Source organism: Apaloderma vittatum, unplaced genomic scaffold (genome assembly GCF_000703405.1).
Source record: "Apaloderma vittatum isolate BGI_N311 unplaced genomic scaffold, ASM70340v1 scaffold40334, whole genome shotgun sequence".
NCBI lineage: Eukaryota > Metazoa > Chordata > Aves > Trogoniformes > Trogonidae > Apaloderma > Apaloderma vittatum.
In genome coordinates, this window is record NW_009711721.1 from 607 (window position 1) to 16,794 (window position 16,188).

Below are 16,188 nucleotides of genomic sequence, written 5' to 3' on the forward strand. Positions count from 1 at the left end.
CCTGGTCTGGCTGATGTGGTGGTGTTGGGTCACAGGCTGGACTTGATGATCTCAGAGGTCTTTTCCACCCTCAACAATTCTGTGGTTTTTTTCATTTCAGAGTCTCCTGATGCTCATGGACAGCCCACTGAATCGTGCTGGTCTCCTGCAGGTTTACATCCATACGCAGAAGAATGTTCTAATTGAAGTCAATCCCCAAACTAGAATCCCAAGAACTTTTGATCGATTCTGTGGTCTTATGGGTAAGTGATACAAACTTTATACCAGCCACAAAATGCTTCGAAGGAGAAGAACTATAGGTAGAGTCAAAAGCTTGCACCTTGCACCAACATAAAAAATGTGAAAGTGAAAAAGGAGCAGAGAAATTAAGTGTGTCTTTTTCCGAGTTCCACGATGCACAGTCAAACTGTATGTTCCTTAGCACAGTGGGGAGTGCCTGCATGGGACTGGGCTAGCAGCAAAGTGACTCGCTCATCAATATTTCTTAGGACTGCTTTAGAACTCTAAAGATGGGCTTTTTGTCTGCTTTAGCTCTGATCACTAGGTGGAGGATAGGATTGTTGCAGTGAAAGAACAGACGGCTCAGGTCATTTTCTTCTCTTGTCAGTTCAGTTGCTGCATAAGCTCAGCGTTCGAGCAGCTGATGGGCCTCAGAAATTGTTGAAGGTAAACATTCTGTGACTGCTCACAGGTAACTTTGCAAAATTCCTCATTGCAGCTAGTGATGTAGGAGTGACTTTTTATTTTTTATACCAACTAGGGACTTAGCTATGTGGCGGGGTCTCTTAATCTCTACACTCCTATTAACTTTCTGTAGGTGATTAAAAATCCAGTCAGCGATCATCTCCCTGTGGGCTGTATGAAGATAGGTACCTCTTTTGCAGTTCCAAAAGTGTCAGATCTGCGTGAACTGGTTCCTACAGCGGAGCCAGTTGCCATCGTTGTGGGAGCTTTTGCCCATGGTTCGGTAAGTGCAAGTACCCCTTATCTGGGAGTTGTAAAAATCTTTATCAAAATAGATTTCAGTCTTGTTCTGAGTATGTTTCTTTTCTTTTTCCTACTGCTCTTTTTTTGGCTTGGTCAACCCTATTCCTTGCCCCCCCCCCCCACCAAGGTAGGCTTGTTTAAAAAAAAAAATTTTAAAATAAAGGCCTAATACACTTGGGACTTTTTTCCTCCCAAGAGAGCGCACTAGTGAGGGTTAGCGGTTATCTGATGGGAGAAAGTGTGTCTCTCCAACCAGTGGAGATAGATGGGACAAAATGAAAACTTGCAGCTTGATATTATTATTATTATTTCCCTCCCCCCCCTTTCTTTTCCCCCAGGTCAGTGTTGACTATACAGAAAAGATGGTCTCCATCAGCAACTATCCCCTCTCTGCTGCCCTGACATGTGCCAAAATTACCACTGCCTTTGAAGAGGTCTGGGGAGTGGTATGAGCTTGTGCTGTCATGGTGGACTTCTGTACAGTGACTCTACATTCTGGAAAAGCTCTTTTACTGGAGTGTGACCCTGGTGCCACTTTGGGCTCCTGGAAGGGAAAAGGCTTCAGTCTTGTCCTTGCAGCTTCTGGAGCAATTAGACTTTTTAAATCATAGAATCACAGAATGTCAGAGGTTGGAAGGGACCTGGAAAGATCATCTAGTCCAACCCCCCTGCCAGAGCAGGATAAAATGGACTGCCCCACTCGCCCTTTTTCCTCCTATTAAAGGTCGCTTTTCATAAGAGTGCTTGTGTGTTTTACTCTTTCATGTTTCATACGTGGGCAGGCTCGATCCCTTTGTAGCAGGGACTCGGCCCAAACGTGTCATGGAACTGAAATTCTTGACTGTGCCCTGCTCGCCCCTGCAGCTCGCGTTGCTCGGTCCTGTAGAACTACCTCGCTCGGGTGCAGCCTGCGCTTCCCCCATTGAGGCGCCCGAGAGGAAAGGAGCCGAAGCTGATATGAAAAAGACCAGGAGCAATTTTTATCTTGGATGACAAACGTAGAAAAGTCAGAAGGTGGCTCCGATCGGATACAGTGCCCTGCTTCGGATGTTTTTACAATCATCTGGTATCAGCAGGGAGACACGAGTGTCCACTGGAGGGCGGCAGAGAGATAAGGCAACATACAGAAGGTGGAGGGTCTGGGAAGAGCATCGCTCCCCTTTCCCCTCCGTTGGGGTCTCTCACCCTGGGCTTTCTCTTTTGCCCTCCTCGCGTTGAAAAGTCGTACTTCAACACAGCAAACTTGGCAGGTGATGCTTTGCTTCCGGAGTGTTAACTCCTACGAATGCACAGGTGGTACAATCTGGAAAAAAAAAAAAAAAGAAGATAAAAGAATATGTTGGATTTTGTTTTGGTTCATTTAATGTTTGCCTTTCACCTCAAGATATAATGTTGCTGCCCCACTTCAGCCCCTAGTCCAGACACAGGCTGCTCCCCACCTAGTACAGCCTTACCTTTTGGCTGTTATTCTGCTTTTTTTAGCTTTTCTTTTCGTGGCACAATTAATCTGCGGATGTAAGGCAACACCAGCAATAAGGTGAAGAACAACACGTGGCCGAAGAAATAAATAGACCTGTACACCTGTGAAGAGAAAGGCAGGGTGAAGGATGAGCAAGCGGCGGCTTTTGGGCAAGACCATAAGAAGACAGGATGGAGGGAAAAAGGGAGGTCGTGTGGCTTGTCTCTGTGGTTGCTAAATACCTTCATCCATTTGTCCCAGGTGAAGAGGCAAAATGGCACCAGAGAGTAACCCATAAACATCCAGTGGTTAGTCTGCTGCAGCACATAGAAGATGGGCTTCAAAGCAGTGATGGAGGCCAAAGTGCTTAGGGGAGGACTGTCCCGGACAAGGTTTATGGCCTAATTTAAAGAGAAAAGAAAAAAGAATTCTTATCAGTTGGGTGTCTGTACATTCAGGCTCTGGGGCCAAAATTATCTATCCAGCTGTGTAAAAGTAATTTTAATAAGCCATAGGTTTAAAAAAGTAGCCAAGTACCCCATCCTGCTCAAAGTTTTAATTAAAAAAACCCAAACAGTTTGAGTACTGGGAGACTGAGCAGAGGCACTCAGCTCATGCTTGGCCTCCAGACCTTCCAGCTGCCAAGCAGTTCAACTGCTCATATGCCAAACTCTCTGCTTCTTCCTGCCAGCTTCTGCAATAAATTTATGGCTCGCCCATGCAGAAGCGGGCAACCTACTGAGCTCTTCAGAACAGAACCAACATCCTGTTCGAAAACCAATTCTGAAGCGAGCGGCTCTTTTTCATATTTAATCCAAGCAAAACCTTCAGCGTGGCAGTTTCCAAACTCTTGGGGAAAGTCTTATGCAGGGCACCCCATTCTGGTAAGTCGGACAAAGCGCACCTGTCTTTCAACGATGACTATGAGCAACTCCATCTGAAAGCACACCAGGTAGCCCGAGTGCAGCCCATGCCAAATGGCCAGGAAGAACAGGGCCAGTGCCTGCGACAGCAGTTTGTTACCCAGGAACTTCAGACGCTTGAAGATGTAGCTAGAGCAGAAGAGAAACAAACTCAAAGTCCTTCTGGTTTATTGTCTTGTTCCTCCCCATGTCAGAGATGTGGGGCCCAGGGGACCGCATGCCTTTGCACACTTCATGGTGGCAGAAACGGAGCAGGTGACAGCTCCCCCTTGCCAGGGAAAAATACACATCAGCCCTTGTCTTAAAGAAATCCCAGAAGCTGGGGAGAAGCGCTTCATCCAACAACACACGGAGAAAGGATATTTTACAATTCAGTTCTGTGTCCCAGTAAGCACCGAGCCAAAACCTGGTTGAGTTTTTGCACAGGGAGCATGGAGAGGCGTGATGCAGGAACCAGCTGTAAGAGCAGGGTGGCCAAAGGACTCCCTGCCATCCTGTTCTAGCCCCTCCCCACCTGCTGCTGTCAGCTGCTTGCCTGTGTTAACAAACTGCCCTTCCACACTGCAAAGAAGGATCTGTTTGACCCAGTGACCCGTTTCAAATGGCACAGCAACAAACCACGGAAGAAAGAGCACGAGAAACCCAAACTGGCAGAGATTCAGAGATTCTTCCTCTAACGCTCCCTTCTTAGCCCAAGGTCTCGGTTCTGTTGACACAACACATTATAGGAGGGGTATTTTTGTCCTGCTCACCGGGCCACCCAAGCGTTGGTGTTGATGTTGAAAGAAGCAATGGTCCCTGTGAAAAAAGGTGTTGTCTCATACAGCCAGACCTTCATGTTGGCACAGGCATCCCACAAAGGCTTCCCATTCTGGTCCTTCCCGTTGTAGCCCAGACCAACAAGGATGCAGACACCTTCCTATGGAAAAAGATTCATGAGAAAGATGAGAGGAAAACACTGCCTTTTTTTTTTTCCTCCTGGAAAGGCAGAGCTGGGGGGGCTCAGACTCTCCCCGTGTTGAATGGAGAGCACCACTGCAGACAAAACAAAAACTGCCTGCTTTTCAGTCAGCTAGCCTTTGCTGATTTACAGCAAGCTAAACTGACCTGCAGTGATCTCCAGGTATTTAGATTACTTCCTTTTAGTGCTAAGTCCAAGAGCATACCAAGCAGCTGCAAAGGTGCAACCTTTGTTCATTTGTCTTTCGTTTCTGGAATGACGTGCAGACTCACCGTAACAAGCCAGCAAGTCACGTATTTGTAGAGTATAATTTTGCCCCAGATCAATATGTAACCACAACGGAACCAGAAGGGCTTCTCCTGCAGAGGTAAGAGTGAAACAGGATAAAAATAAAAACTGGATCCAAGTGGCAATAACAAGACAAGGTAGATGAGATCTCATCACTGTCTTTTGGTTTAATATGATGTATGTGTTGAGCCTGCTGTATGGAGTGGACTGCCGGGCTATTGGCTTCCGCAAATTTACACATCATTCTCCTTCTGTTGGTAATATTTGGCTGTACCGAAGTAAGTACTTTGGGAAGATTCTGGGATTAGCATAATCATCGTGGAATTTACACCCTCATTTATTCATACTTACACAGGAACATTGGTAATCTGCAGACAGAAATTACTTGTTAGGAGTTTTCTAAGAACCTCAAGGATTCTGGTAAGACTTGCAAGTTACTCTAGTCAAGTTCTTTGTACGTAATGCTTAAATGGAAGGCCACTAAAAGGTCACAAAATACACAGGTTTCCAAAAACAACAGCAGCACCTAAAATTAATTCTCTATTTGTAAAAGTTTTCATTTGGTTCAGTTCAGCATAACACACATTCCTGTTCTGCATTAAATGGAATCCACAAGACATGCAGTAAAGCCAAATCATTTGTGGAAAGGCTTATCACTAGTTGCTGATACGTTATTTTGAAACTGAAGCAAAACTAAAAAAAAGAAAAATAAATAAATCCACTCTTGTAGATCCAGTGCCCACCAGAGAAGTGGAATTATTCCACACCCCAGAACCGCCAAACGAATACATACCATGTAATCATCTGAGATGAGGTATTCATCAGCGATGTACAGGCTTGACAACGTATAGGTTACTAGAAACAGGAGACCCAAACTCAGACGCTTGAGAGCAGGCACAAAACTGAGAAAGAAAAACATGGAAGTCAGAGAAAAGCGTTGAAAAGACACCATCAAACTCATAGTTTTAAAAACAGAAGCGGAGAAGAGGAGGTAGGGGAGATAGCAATTAGGGAGTCACCACGTTCCGCTGCAGCAGATGCCACCATTCGGAAGCCGGGATGCTAGGCTTCCAGCCTGGGACCGAGTCCATACTCAGGACGGCAAAATGATTATTGACATTCCTGCCCTGGAGCAATGCTAGGACATGGAGCAGAGAGTTATGAGCAACTTTCGAAAGACCACCTTGTCTTAAAAATCACTTTTGGTCACAGTTCTATAGTGTCAAGGTAAGAAGGCACTCTGCTGCAGGGAACACATGGAGGATTCAGCATTCTGGGATCTTAGGAAGGTGAGGAGCTAAGCGGCTTTTTATTACCTATTGGGTCTCTGGCCTGGAACGTCAGTCATCTCACCCCTTGCCAGTTTCTGATAGTCTGTCATGGAGAACTGAGGCCCCACCATGAAGGCACCATAGAAATAGGAGAATCCTGAGACCTCCAGCAAGGTAGGAACTCCCCGGACAGCAAATCGCCGCTGTTCAGGGGTCAGGAACTCCTGCACCAAAGGGAGTGGCATTAACATCATCCTAGGGGATCTTATACTAGCTCTGGATGTTATGTTCTCAGCCTATCTCCGTAACGGGCTCGGTTCTTGCTCTCACATGTCTGTGGGACTTCCCACTTTGTACTTCACATCCATTCCTCTCCCCAGCCCTCTCTACCCCCACCGCCTCTACACAGCAACAAGATCCAATGGTTGAGACCAGTTGCACAAGGTCTCTATTCCCAAATAAGCTCAAAACACAGAAGGGATCTATTGACATGCATCCCTGGCAGCCCTGTGGGCACAGTGTAAGCACTGTTTCTGACCTATTCCAGTTCTTGTCATTACCAGTCACACTCTCCCAAGACCTTATTGTCCTAAAATTTCTACTTGATGCAAGAATTCACCGTCTTTAAATACTTGAAACTTCAGCATATGAAATTTCAGCTCAACCTTGTTCTCTTGCAGTCAGCAGTGATTCCATGGACGCTACAGTCTCGGTCAGGCCCCGAAAAGGAGACAGGGAATGCAGATACTTGAGGCAGAATTAAGAGACTGTAGCAAGCGTTCTGCCCTCTCCCACACATTGTGTTGTGCGACTTCTGTCACTGTTTCATCTGCTCTAAAAACAGGGCCCTAGCAAATAGTAAAGGGCAACCGTTCACAAGGATAAGACTAAACAGAAGAAAGGAAGATGGGAACTGAGACGCAGTGCTGATGGTCTGCAAGTTAAAGGTACACTACCCACAAGGCACAGAGCACTGGGGATGGGGAATCTAAAGCAGCAGATTTGGGGGAAGGAGATGGCAGAGAATTTGGAAGGGGGCAGAACAACATTCTGACATGACTGAAACAACTTTTGTCTATCTCTGATCAACACTGTCTCTGTTCCTAGTCATTTCTTCCCACTCCAGAACTCAGTGCCCTCAGACACTCACAGAGGCCCCCCTCTCAGCCATAGCTTTTACCAAACAATGAATACAGCATGCTAGCACACATCCTTTGAACTTGATTTTCTGACCTCTAGCTCACTGGATTGGCACAGAAGAGGGGAGGAGGAATGAAGGAGAAATGGTGTCTTACTCACCGGATCTTTTCCTCCATCATAGTAATCGATGGCCAGACCTAGAGGTGAGAAACAATTATATGAAGCCCTGGGATGCACTGGTTGGGCCGAACAAGCAGCCCTCTCTTCTCTGAGGCACGGCTTGCAGAGCGTAAGACATAGGAAGGAGGTGTCACTCACCAATCAACTTGAGTGTCAAGACACAATGTGGCATTGTCCACTTGATGTCATAATGCTCTGTGGCTGTGCAGTAATATCCAGCCATAAGGTATGTCTGAAAGAAACCATTATTGGGATTATTCAAACTAACTCCTCCAGCTGCTTTTGATCTGTCTCCACTTTTCCACCCACAGTTGCTACTGAAAAGTGCAAAACCAAACAGAGGGCTCCCTTCTAAAAACCGATGCAGTAAGAAAGACAGTTTTACCATCTGAAAGAAGAACGTGGTGAAGACGGCAGTGATTGTGCGACCCATTAGTCTCAGTATGAGGAACTGGATTAGGACACATAGCAGGGAATGAAAGAACTGCATCCCTGTGGGACAGGAAAGAAAGACAGTGATATGACACAGAAATTACATTTTCCCACTGCAGATCCTCCCAAACTGCAGTATGCCCTGGGCCAGGCAGGTCTCTCTTTCCAAACTCATCTTACCAAAATTGAAGTAAGCAATTGAGAGGCCCGTGAACACATTGTAGAGATGAATGAGGTAGGTCTCCTTCTGGAAGAGGAAATAGCGCTGGAACAAGGCAAAAGGATATCCTGAGTAGAGAAGAAAAAAAAATAACATAAAAGAGTTGTAAATTAGTGTAGCTATGCATTTGTAATGGTCCAGACTACAGCTTTCTTGAGTATGTTATTAAGAACATGTACAGAGAGATCATCAACATGGGTGATGGTGTACATTCCTGATACTGTATTTCCATCTTGAGACATATATGCCAGATGAATTACTCTGTATAATATACAGAAGAAAATACTTTAATAGGAACATAATTATATCAAAGTTGACATTGAAGTGCAAGAAATTCCAGGATTACAGCTTCTGGCCTCATTCAATACATCAGATGGATAATGCTGAAATACATGAATCAGACTTTAGTCTCTGACTCATTTTCAAATTCTGTGACAAATACAGTGAACGTGGCAAGCAGCTAGATCAAAAAAAAAAAAGGAGGGGAGGAGGGGGGTTTTATGGTTAATACTATCACACGGTACTAAAAAATTCAATCCCCACTCCCATCTCAGTGAGTTCTTACATGATGCTGACCAGCTTTAATTCCAGAGTTCCTCAAGAGACCTCCAGTAGTATATGCTTTCTTTTCTAACTCTCCAACTTCAGATTTGCATCTGATTTGTGAACGACCAGGCACACAAAGCTGCAATTAAAATGCACCGGGACTAAGCATATAAGTTTGGTTTTTTTTAAAAAAAAATCAAAGTCAGAAGCATTTCATATGGAGCAGCTAAGATAAGCAGAAGGATTTTCTTCCTTGCATTTTCAGCATATTAGCTCCTAGTCTAATTTAGGAATGCCTCCAGATTATTCATCTGTAGCTCTAGTGAGAAGCAAACATTTGTAAAGCACTCGGGTAGTATGGTGAGAGGTGCCGTACAGAAACCCATGAGTAAATTAAATTTTGTCGTCTAGGTGAGATTCATGTAGCATGCAATAAACATCGCCACATGTTAGACAATAAATATATTTTAATGCACATTGACACAGGAAGCATTGCCCATCTCATGAGTACGTGAAGCCTGTTTACACAATTACTGTTTCTAAAGGCATGTGCACAATGAGCTGAATTGGCAGAGCAGACGCAACTTTAATTCTGGCATTTCATAAGTTATTGTTTTACTTTGCAAGCCTGTGTTCTTTCATCCTGATGAAAAACAAAACAAAACTTTCCTATCAAGTAAAAGGGAAATTCATCACATACCACAACATTGGCGCCTACACTGCTTATTAGCCTGGCTGACATCTGTAGCAGGGGGCAGATGGCTGTTACTTGCACTAATGGAGCAATAGTAGCAGCAGGTAGTAATGTTATATATGGAGCAGTAATAAAAGGTGATGAAACGCACATTTTGCTGAGAAGTGTTTGACAGATGGAAGGGTTCCAACACGCAAGGCTGAATCTAGTCGCTACGGTGAGAGGAAATGAGAAACTCTGTCACGTTATGTAAAATACATGTCTTGCAGTCTGTTGGTGCTAACAGGCTGAGGCGTGACCACAGCCATTTTAAGGTCCTCTCCGTCCCCTCAAGTCCCTTGGGAGGGAGTCCCAGAGTCTGGGACTTTTGGGCTCCGTTCCAGATACCTGACAGGGGCACACTCTACTGAGCTTGTACCTGGGGTTTCTTGAAACCGAGCTGCTGCTTCCTCACTTCCTCAGCCTCTTGCCACCCCTCTTTTGGCCTTCCCTGCCTCCTTGTCCCTGTTCCTTCCTCCTTTTGTGTTCTGTGCCAGTTTCCAGGGCTGCTCTTCTCGGCCTGAGCGGCCGGCCAGCCCCACATACCATAGCCCTTCATCCACAGAGCCTGGCAACCTCGGTCCTGCTCATCCCGCTCGCTCTTCCCTCCTGCACCGGTGGCCCTAAACTTCCCTACAAAATGCCTTACCCAAACCATCCCTCTCCCTTCCTGCTCCCCTATGCTTTTTACACAGACTTCTTTTCGGTAGCTGTCCCAGGCTTCTGTCCCATTTGCCCCATTGCTTCCCTGAACGCCAGCTCAGGGGGAAAGAGGGAACTGGCAAAGAGTTCGTCGCACGGGCTCTCTGGGGATACAGGAGTAATTCAAATAATTAGAGCAATTCACACGATTTTAAAGAAAAAGTAGTATTGCCTACCAGCCTTCTACTCAGAAACAGAAGGGGATACTTTTTTCATGCCCCAATTTTAAAAACTGAAGTTTAATAAACATATTAACAACTGGCTGTGTGAAATGGAAAGTGGTAAAAAAAATAAAGTGTTACCATTGGTCTACATCAAAAGTTAAAATACTGAGGTTTACTGTGGAAAATTGTCTCCCCCTTTTAAGCAAGAGGGAGAAAAATCAGATCAGAAATACAAGCAAAGCATAATTTATTGCTGTGTATTGGCACATTTGGTTTTAAAGCTGCATTTTCAAGGGTTTCCCACTGTCTCAAAAATCATTACAATCTTGTAAAACATTCCATTTCCATCAGGAAAAGGAACTCCATGGTTTTTAGCTCTAGCCATTTTAGATAGAATTAAATTATGACTGAATACTATAAGGTACCTCACATTTCTAAAAGCCAGAAATGTTATCTATCTTCTCCCATCCCCAGCTAGTGTTCCTGCTCTTCCAAAGACCTGGCTCACTTGTCAGGTGTACTCCTTTTCAGCGCTACACAGGAGATCATAGCACGGTTTGGGTAAAGCTGCTCTGAAGGAAATGGAATTGTGAGCCCTTGCAAACAGAAACCTACTAATACACACAGTCTGTATGTTTCCAGAAAGCCACAAATTTAAATCTAGGTCTTGCACTACATGGGTGCTGTTTCAGTTCAAAAGTCACAATGTCAGCCCAAATTCTTCTGATATCCAGAGCAACTTGCTAGTACTCTGGACTGCAATTTAGTTACAATTCTGTTGCACAGGAGATAATTTTCTCTATTTTACAACAGGGCCTGTTCCATGTTGCAGATATAAACTTTAACCCCCAGACAACAGAGGATACTGAATATCAATGGTCATTCTTCTGTGGGCTGTGCACTTTTGAACACTCATCAACTATGAAAATAATGACCTATTCCCACTGAAAACAACACCAGCACTCCCACCCCACTATGGTGCTCTTGAAGCCCTCTGAAGTAGTGCAGCAAAAGCAGGAGAGCATTTTTTGAAGTTGTTGCTGCCTCCTGGCAAGCTTGCTGTCACGTTTGGATAGGTCAACGGCAGGGTGCCGCGCTGCTTTGCTTTTGCCATTCAGAAGCAACAGGACTGGAGCCGCTGCTCCTTGCTGCTGAGGGACCCTGCACAGCAGCTCCCAGTTTGCCAAACTCCTCTTTCACAGCTCCCTCAGGCAGATAGGACAGAGGCAGGAAATGATCTCTAATTGTCCTGGAGAAAACAGAAGGTGACTCCCTGATCCAAAGTGATTCTCCGTCTCCATTCACCACGGAGCTCAAAAGCAGTCTGCACGCAGAGTTGATTTTTACCTCTAGATAGACCTTCTACAGAAGGGAATTAGCAATTGATATAAAAGGGACAAATTAGCCGAGACATGCTGATGATGATAAACTTTTTTTTTTCTCTCCCAACTTTGCAGGAACAGAAGGTTCCTCTCTGGTTTAAGAGAACTCCAGCGCTGCAAGCAAAGGACAAGGTCAGCCTCTTGGCCACAGCCATGTGGGAGAGCAATGGACCACTGTGCAACACACAGGTTGTCCACAGATACAGGAATTTAATTGAACAAAAGAAGCAAATGATCAAGAGGCTGAATCAGGCAGAAGGAAAGTTCTACCAAGCAAAAATAACACTGTCAAGTTTGCCATCTTCTGGAAAGGGTGATTAAAATGCCTTTTTCCAGAGATAAAGCTGCAAATAAGAACACCAGAAACATTCTTTTCATCTCTGCTCCCTGTATTTCCTTTCATATGCATTAGCTCTGTTTCATCTTCAAGAGATCAGATCAGAATATTTTTCCTCTTCTCTTTTGCTGATCAGTTAACTCCACCTTTGTTAACACCTAGCAGATCAATTGTCTCCATTTTTTTATAATAATACTAAAAGTAAAAGGAAGAGGGCAACAGGAAGAAAACACGTTAAAATATAAGCCTTAATTTGACTTCAAAGCTATCCTTTTTTCCTTTCTATGGTAGTGCAAAAGTCCCACACCTTGTTTAACACTGGGTGCATATACATGAGTATTTTAATTCAGCTCAGGAGCGTACTTTTGAAGTCCACTTACAGCGCTTTAGTTTGTATAGCGGAACTGTCTCAAAGCATGTGAACAGGACACTTTTCAGATGAAACTAAATCAAAACTGCACTCCAATGGGTACTCAGTCCATATGACTGGACTGAAGCAAATCCAAAGTAAATGCCCCAAACCCATTAGGTGCTGCACACAAAGCTGTCTGCTCTACAGATCTACTCCTACTGTACTGTTTTACTTGCTAACGTGGTCACAGTCAAGTGTGAGAGCATCATGCAGCTCTCTCTTCTTTTTAAATTTTATTTGTTAAGGAATAAGACGTATTTGAAGTGAAGAGTTTAAGCGAGGCAGCACACCAGTACTCTGTGACAGGGCTGGTTCTAGAATCTGTGACAGGATGGTGCTGCTTCCTACCACTTTTCCCATCTCTTACCCATTAAAACCAGTTGTTTGCCTCCCCTTCACACCAGCTGGGGACCTGATTTAGCATAATTCATCAGCTACGGGTGACCACAGCGAGAACTTCACTGAGCCTAAAAATCTTCAGGATGCAGAGAGCAGGACAGGCAGAGGATGTAAAAAATTTGGCGAGTGGCAGAAGAGGAGGAGATAAGACCACTTGCAAGCAAACAAAGCACCTGGTTTCAGGCAGTTCTTCAGTGGGAACGTGCTACTTTCTGCAGGTCACTGCGCTGTCTGTAGATGAGGGAACACTTCCGCAGCGCTTTTCCTGGCAGGTCTAGGCAGATCAGCAGGGTCAGTTCTGGCTCAAGGCTGTAAACAGTATGTTGGCCTCCCTCCATGTTATGCAGCAGAACATGCCAGGTAGCTTGCGAGCCACTGTGTAGTAGCATGGCCAGATAAATATCTTTCAATTCTTTGGGATCACACAGCCATGCAAGAAAAAAGATCAACCTAATATCTTAAATTCATAGTGCCACGAGGCCTCCAGTAAGCGGGCTTACACACACTTTGAGCGGTAGCAGCAGGAAGGCAAGCTGTCTCCTCTCACGGGAGGACACAAGCAGCAGCAGCACAGAAACCCTCTTCTCTCCTTTGCACCGCTGGAGGGGCTCCCTCCATTCCTGCATTGAAGGGCTAGGGCAGCATTGGTTCAGATTGCTTACTTGGGCAACTGGAAGGTATCTCTGCCAGTACAGAGCTGAAACCACTGGTGTCTTCCATGCTGACCTGAAGACAGCATTCATTTCTCCTGGTGGAACACTGGGCCCTGGACCTACTGAAGAATGCAAGGCAGAGTACGTCTCCCAAAAGACATTTTCACATGATTGACAGACATTAGTGTACTAGATATAGCACATTTTTTTAAATGACAGGGTCCAGAACTTTGCTTCATGTATCACTGCTGTCGATAATATTGCCAAATTGCAGCCTAATTTCTTCAAAGGTTGTTTATGCAAATTTTCACATACAGAAAGTCTCGCACTATCTGAGTAATGGACTCTATTCTAGTGGTATTCTTTGCTTCAGAATTGCAGGATATATAAAAGGTGTCTCTGATTGAAATACAAAGCTGTGACTAAAATCCTGATAATTTGCTCAGCAATGTGCTGTTGCAGTCTTCACTTGTTCACTAAGAAAGTGTGGTGCAATTTTTTGTTCTTGGTTGCTCTTCCTTTTTCCTTCTCTTTTTCTCCCCTGGTATTTAATTTTTTTTCAGTAGCGGCAGAACATTAACAGTTTTAAATTTGGTTACTTCAGATTGTGACTGAATGAACACTCCTGAATCAAGAGAGTCCACTCAGACTATTTTTTCAACAATAGTTCAGCTTTGTCTGGAAATTAAAGTAAGAAGTTACAATGTTCTTTGTGATTCTTCCTCTTTTTCAGAAGACCATCTTTTTTTATCAGTTCCTGATGATCTCCCAAACAGTGAAACCCTACAAACAGTTGTCACAGCAGAACTGTGCAGTGTAGATGGTAAACCGCACTACAGAGGGAGAAATAAGCAATAACAGAATACTGTGCTCCATCCTCATGGTCTTGCTCCGAAATCATTCAAGCAGTATTAGCTGCAGCCAACAAAAATAATTGTCTTTTGGAATCTATGCAAATGGAGGAGGCTGCCATTTCCAGCTTTTAGAAATGCCTTTCATTTACACCCCATGACATCTTACGAAGTGGTCATCAGAGCCAGTTGCATTACCAACAGGGTAAAGGCTCTCGGTCATATTAAAAAGACTGTAAACTAAGCTGCAATTAAATGAATGTTTCTTTGCTAGTTCCAGCTTAAGGAACTCTTCTCACTCTCACGCCACTCTGGAGCGGTGCTTGGCCCTTCCTTTTAACGTAATGCTATAATGCTTTACTACCCAGCTATTAAGCAGGAAAGCTGGAGTCAATCCCCTCTGCCTGAGTGGTTCAATCTAAATGGCCTGCAAGAGTAGCAAACTACAGGCGAGGCTGTTTTGCATGCCTGTAAGCCTTACATCTGAAGTTATGTTTTCAGTCGCATGTAATAAAGAGAGAATGAGCTTGGGAGAAAGCAGAGGGAAAAGCGCAGCTCTAGCCTCCCGGTTTGGTATACAGTTTAGGTATGTCAGGGAACGAGAGGTGAGTGCGTTCCCAGTCCCTGATCCCCAGACTTCTAATTCAAATTATAAATATCCATTACGACTTTATGCAAAATCCATAATGGCCTACCCCAGGAAGGGACACAATGTCATCTCAGCGGCTTAGTGTCAACAGTGTACGTGGAACGTTTGTAATGACACATATGAATACCTCACGTAACGAATGTATTGACTGTAGTGGGCTTCTCTTTGTACCATGAAGATGATAATTGTCTGCTGTTCATTTCAAAGAAGTGGTTTTGATCACCAATAAAACACCAAGCAGTCAATAGCCCTCCAATGTCACGTTCTAGCGTATTGCTAGGAAGAAACAAGAAGGAACCCTGAGAGTACGTCCAAGTTGCATTCCGCAAAGGCATCACTGCTGCAGGGATCTGCCTGCACACATACACTTTCTAACACCTTGTCTGCATCAGCCCTTGTTAGACTAGTCCTTTGGCTGGTTCACTTGACTAACCTGTTAGTAAACTACCTGCTTTTTCTGGTTTTGGTTTCTGCCAAGCGAGTAAATTCAATTGGATCACAATTTAAGTATCAGAGACAGACGTGAGAGAAAGGAAAGCAGCACCTTTCCCTTTCAGCTGTGGGGAGCAGCTAGATTCATTCAAGCTGATTTATGTATGTGTCCTGCATATGTTTCCTATTACTTCACTTTTTTTCTTTATAGAAGTTTGGTTTAACTAACTTCTAAATCAAGTCCAGAGTGACAGTCAGTTCAGTTCCCTATACGATGTATATCATAGAGATACATCGTAGATGTATAATCATAGATTAAATCAGGCAGAAATAAGTCCGTTCCAGATGACAGTTATGAAGTGACACAACTTTTCTTGCATCTCTTTTTAAAAATTATACTTCTAGTTAGCCAAAGCAACTTTGACAGATCACACAGCAGCAGCTGCTGTACCACTTCAAACACTCTTTTAGGTTCAGAGAAAGCCTTGTATTTCTTTTTGGCTAGTGACTACATCACCAAAAGCTTTCAAAAACCAGTTTCATTGGGCATCTGCAGAGATATATGTAGATAGCATGTACACATACACTTGAAATAATGTTTTGGGAACTATAACCTCCCCCTCAACTGTTACCCAACACCAGAACTCCAGCCCTGCCTTAACTGCTTGACATGTGCTTTAATTATCTTGCGTTCAGATAAGTGTAAGCAGCATGTGTTTTGCAACACGCTTCGTGTTGCAGGTGGAAAGCAGCGCGACACCCGAGTTCTGGCCACTTAGCTAGCAGGCTTTGCTCGCCCTACCTACCTACCTGATAAACCGTGACGTGCCGCTCCCGCACAGTTCCACGACTGCTGCAGACACCGATAATGGTCTTTCAGCAGAGATGTCCCTGCTCTCCGACAGGGCGACATCTCGGAGGGGCTGTGGAGCTTCCTAAGCGTGCTCCCCTCCACACACACGCTCACACGGGACCCGATGCTCACGCAGCAACACCCGCGGAGGCAGCGGAACAATCCCAAGCAAAGTTCTGGCGCCCAAAACATCGCTCACACACACAGCCCCAAG

The 16,188-nt window shown here is 44.6% G+C and overlaps 2 protein-coding genes across 2 annotated transcripts; one reads left to right on the forward strand and one right to left on the reverse strand.

Moving 5' to 3' along the window:
- Positions 1–94: 94 nt before the first annotated feature.
- On the forward strand, positions 95–1,439 carry EMG1 (EMG1 N1-specific pseudouridine methyltransferase; the record flags this gene model as incomplete). The annotated part of the gene is made up of 4 exons (XM_009867719.1): positions 95–242; positions 608–666; positions 818–967; positions 1,326–1,439. Coding segments are annotated over 4 exons (471 nt in total), but the record flags the coding sequence as incomplete, so codon positions are not given.
- A 632-nt stretch (positions 1,440–2,071) lies between these two features.
- On the reverse strand, positions 2,072–11,120 carry LPCAT3 (lysophosphatidylcholine acyltransferase 3). The gene is made up of 13 exons (XM_009867718.1): positions 11,050–11,120; positions 7,822–7,934; positions 7,595–7,701; positions 7,348–7,441; positions 7,189–7,226; positions 5,935–6,113; positions 5,412–5,520; positions 4,603–4,689; positions 4,122–4,288; positions 3,351–3,498; positions 2,689–2,847; positions 2,442–2,568; positions 2,072–2,290 (listed from the first exon to the last, which is right to left on the reverse strand). Exons 1-12 carry the CDS (start codon positions 11,118–11,120, stop codon positions 2,452–2,454), a joined length of 1,389 nt encoding a protein of 462 aa, XP_009866020.1. The 3' UTR covers positions 2,072–2,290; positions 2,442–2,451.
- Between the last annotated feature and the right edge of the window lie 5,068 nt (positions 11,121–16,188).

Coding starts and splice junctions, on each gene's coding strand:
- LPCAT3 (XM_009867718.1), bottom strand. CDS start 11,120: ATGGCAAAAGCAAAGCAGCGCGGCACCCTGCCGTTGACCTATCCAAAC. Junction 5,521..5,934: donor CCAGGCCAGAGACCCAATAG/GTAATAAAAAGC, acceptor TTTCTTTCTCAG/TTTTGTGCCTGCTCTCAAGC. Junction 4,690..5,411: donor TCATCTCAGATGATTACATG/GTATGTATTCGT, acceptor TTACCTCTGCAG/GAGAAGCCCTTCTGGTTCCG.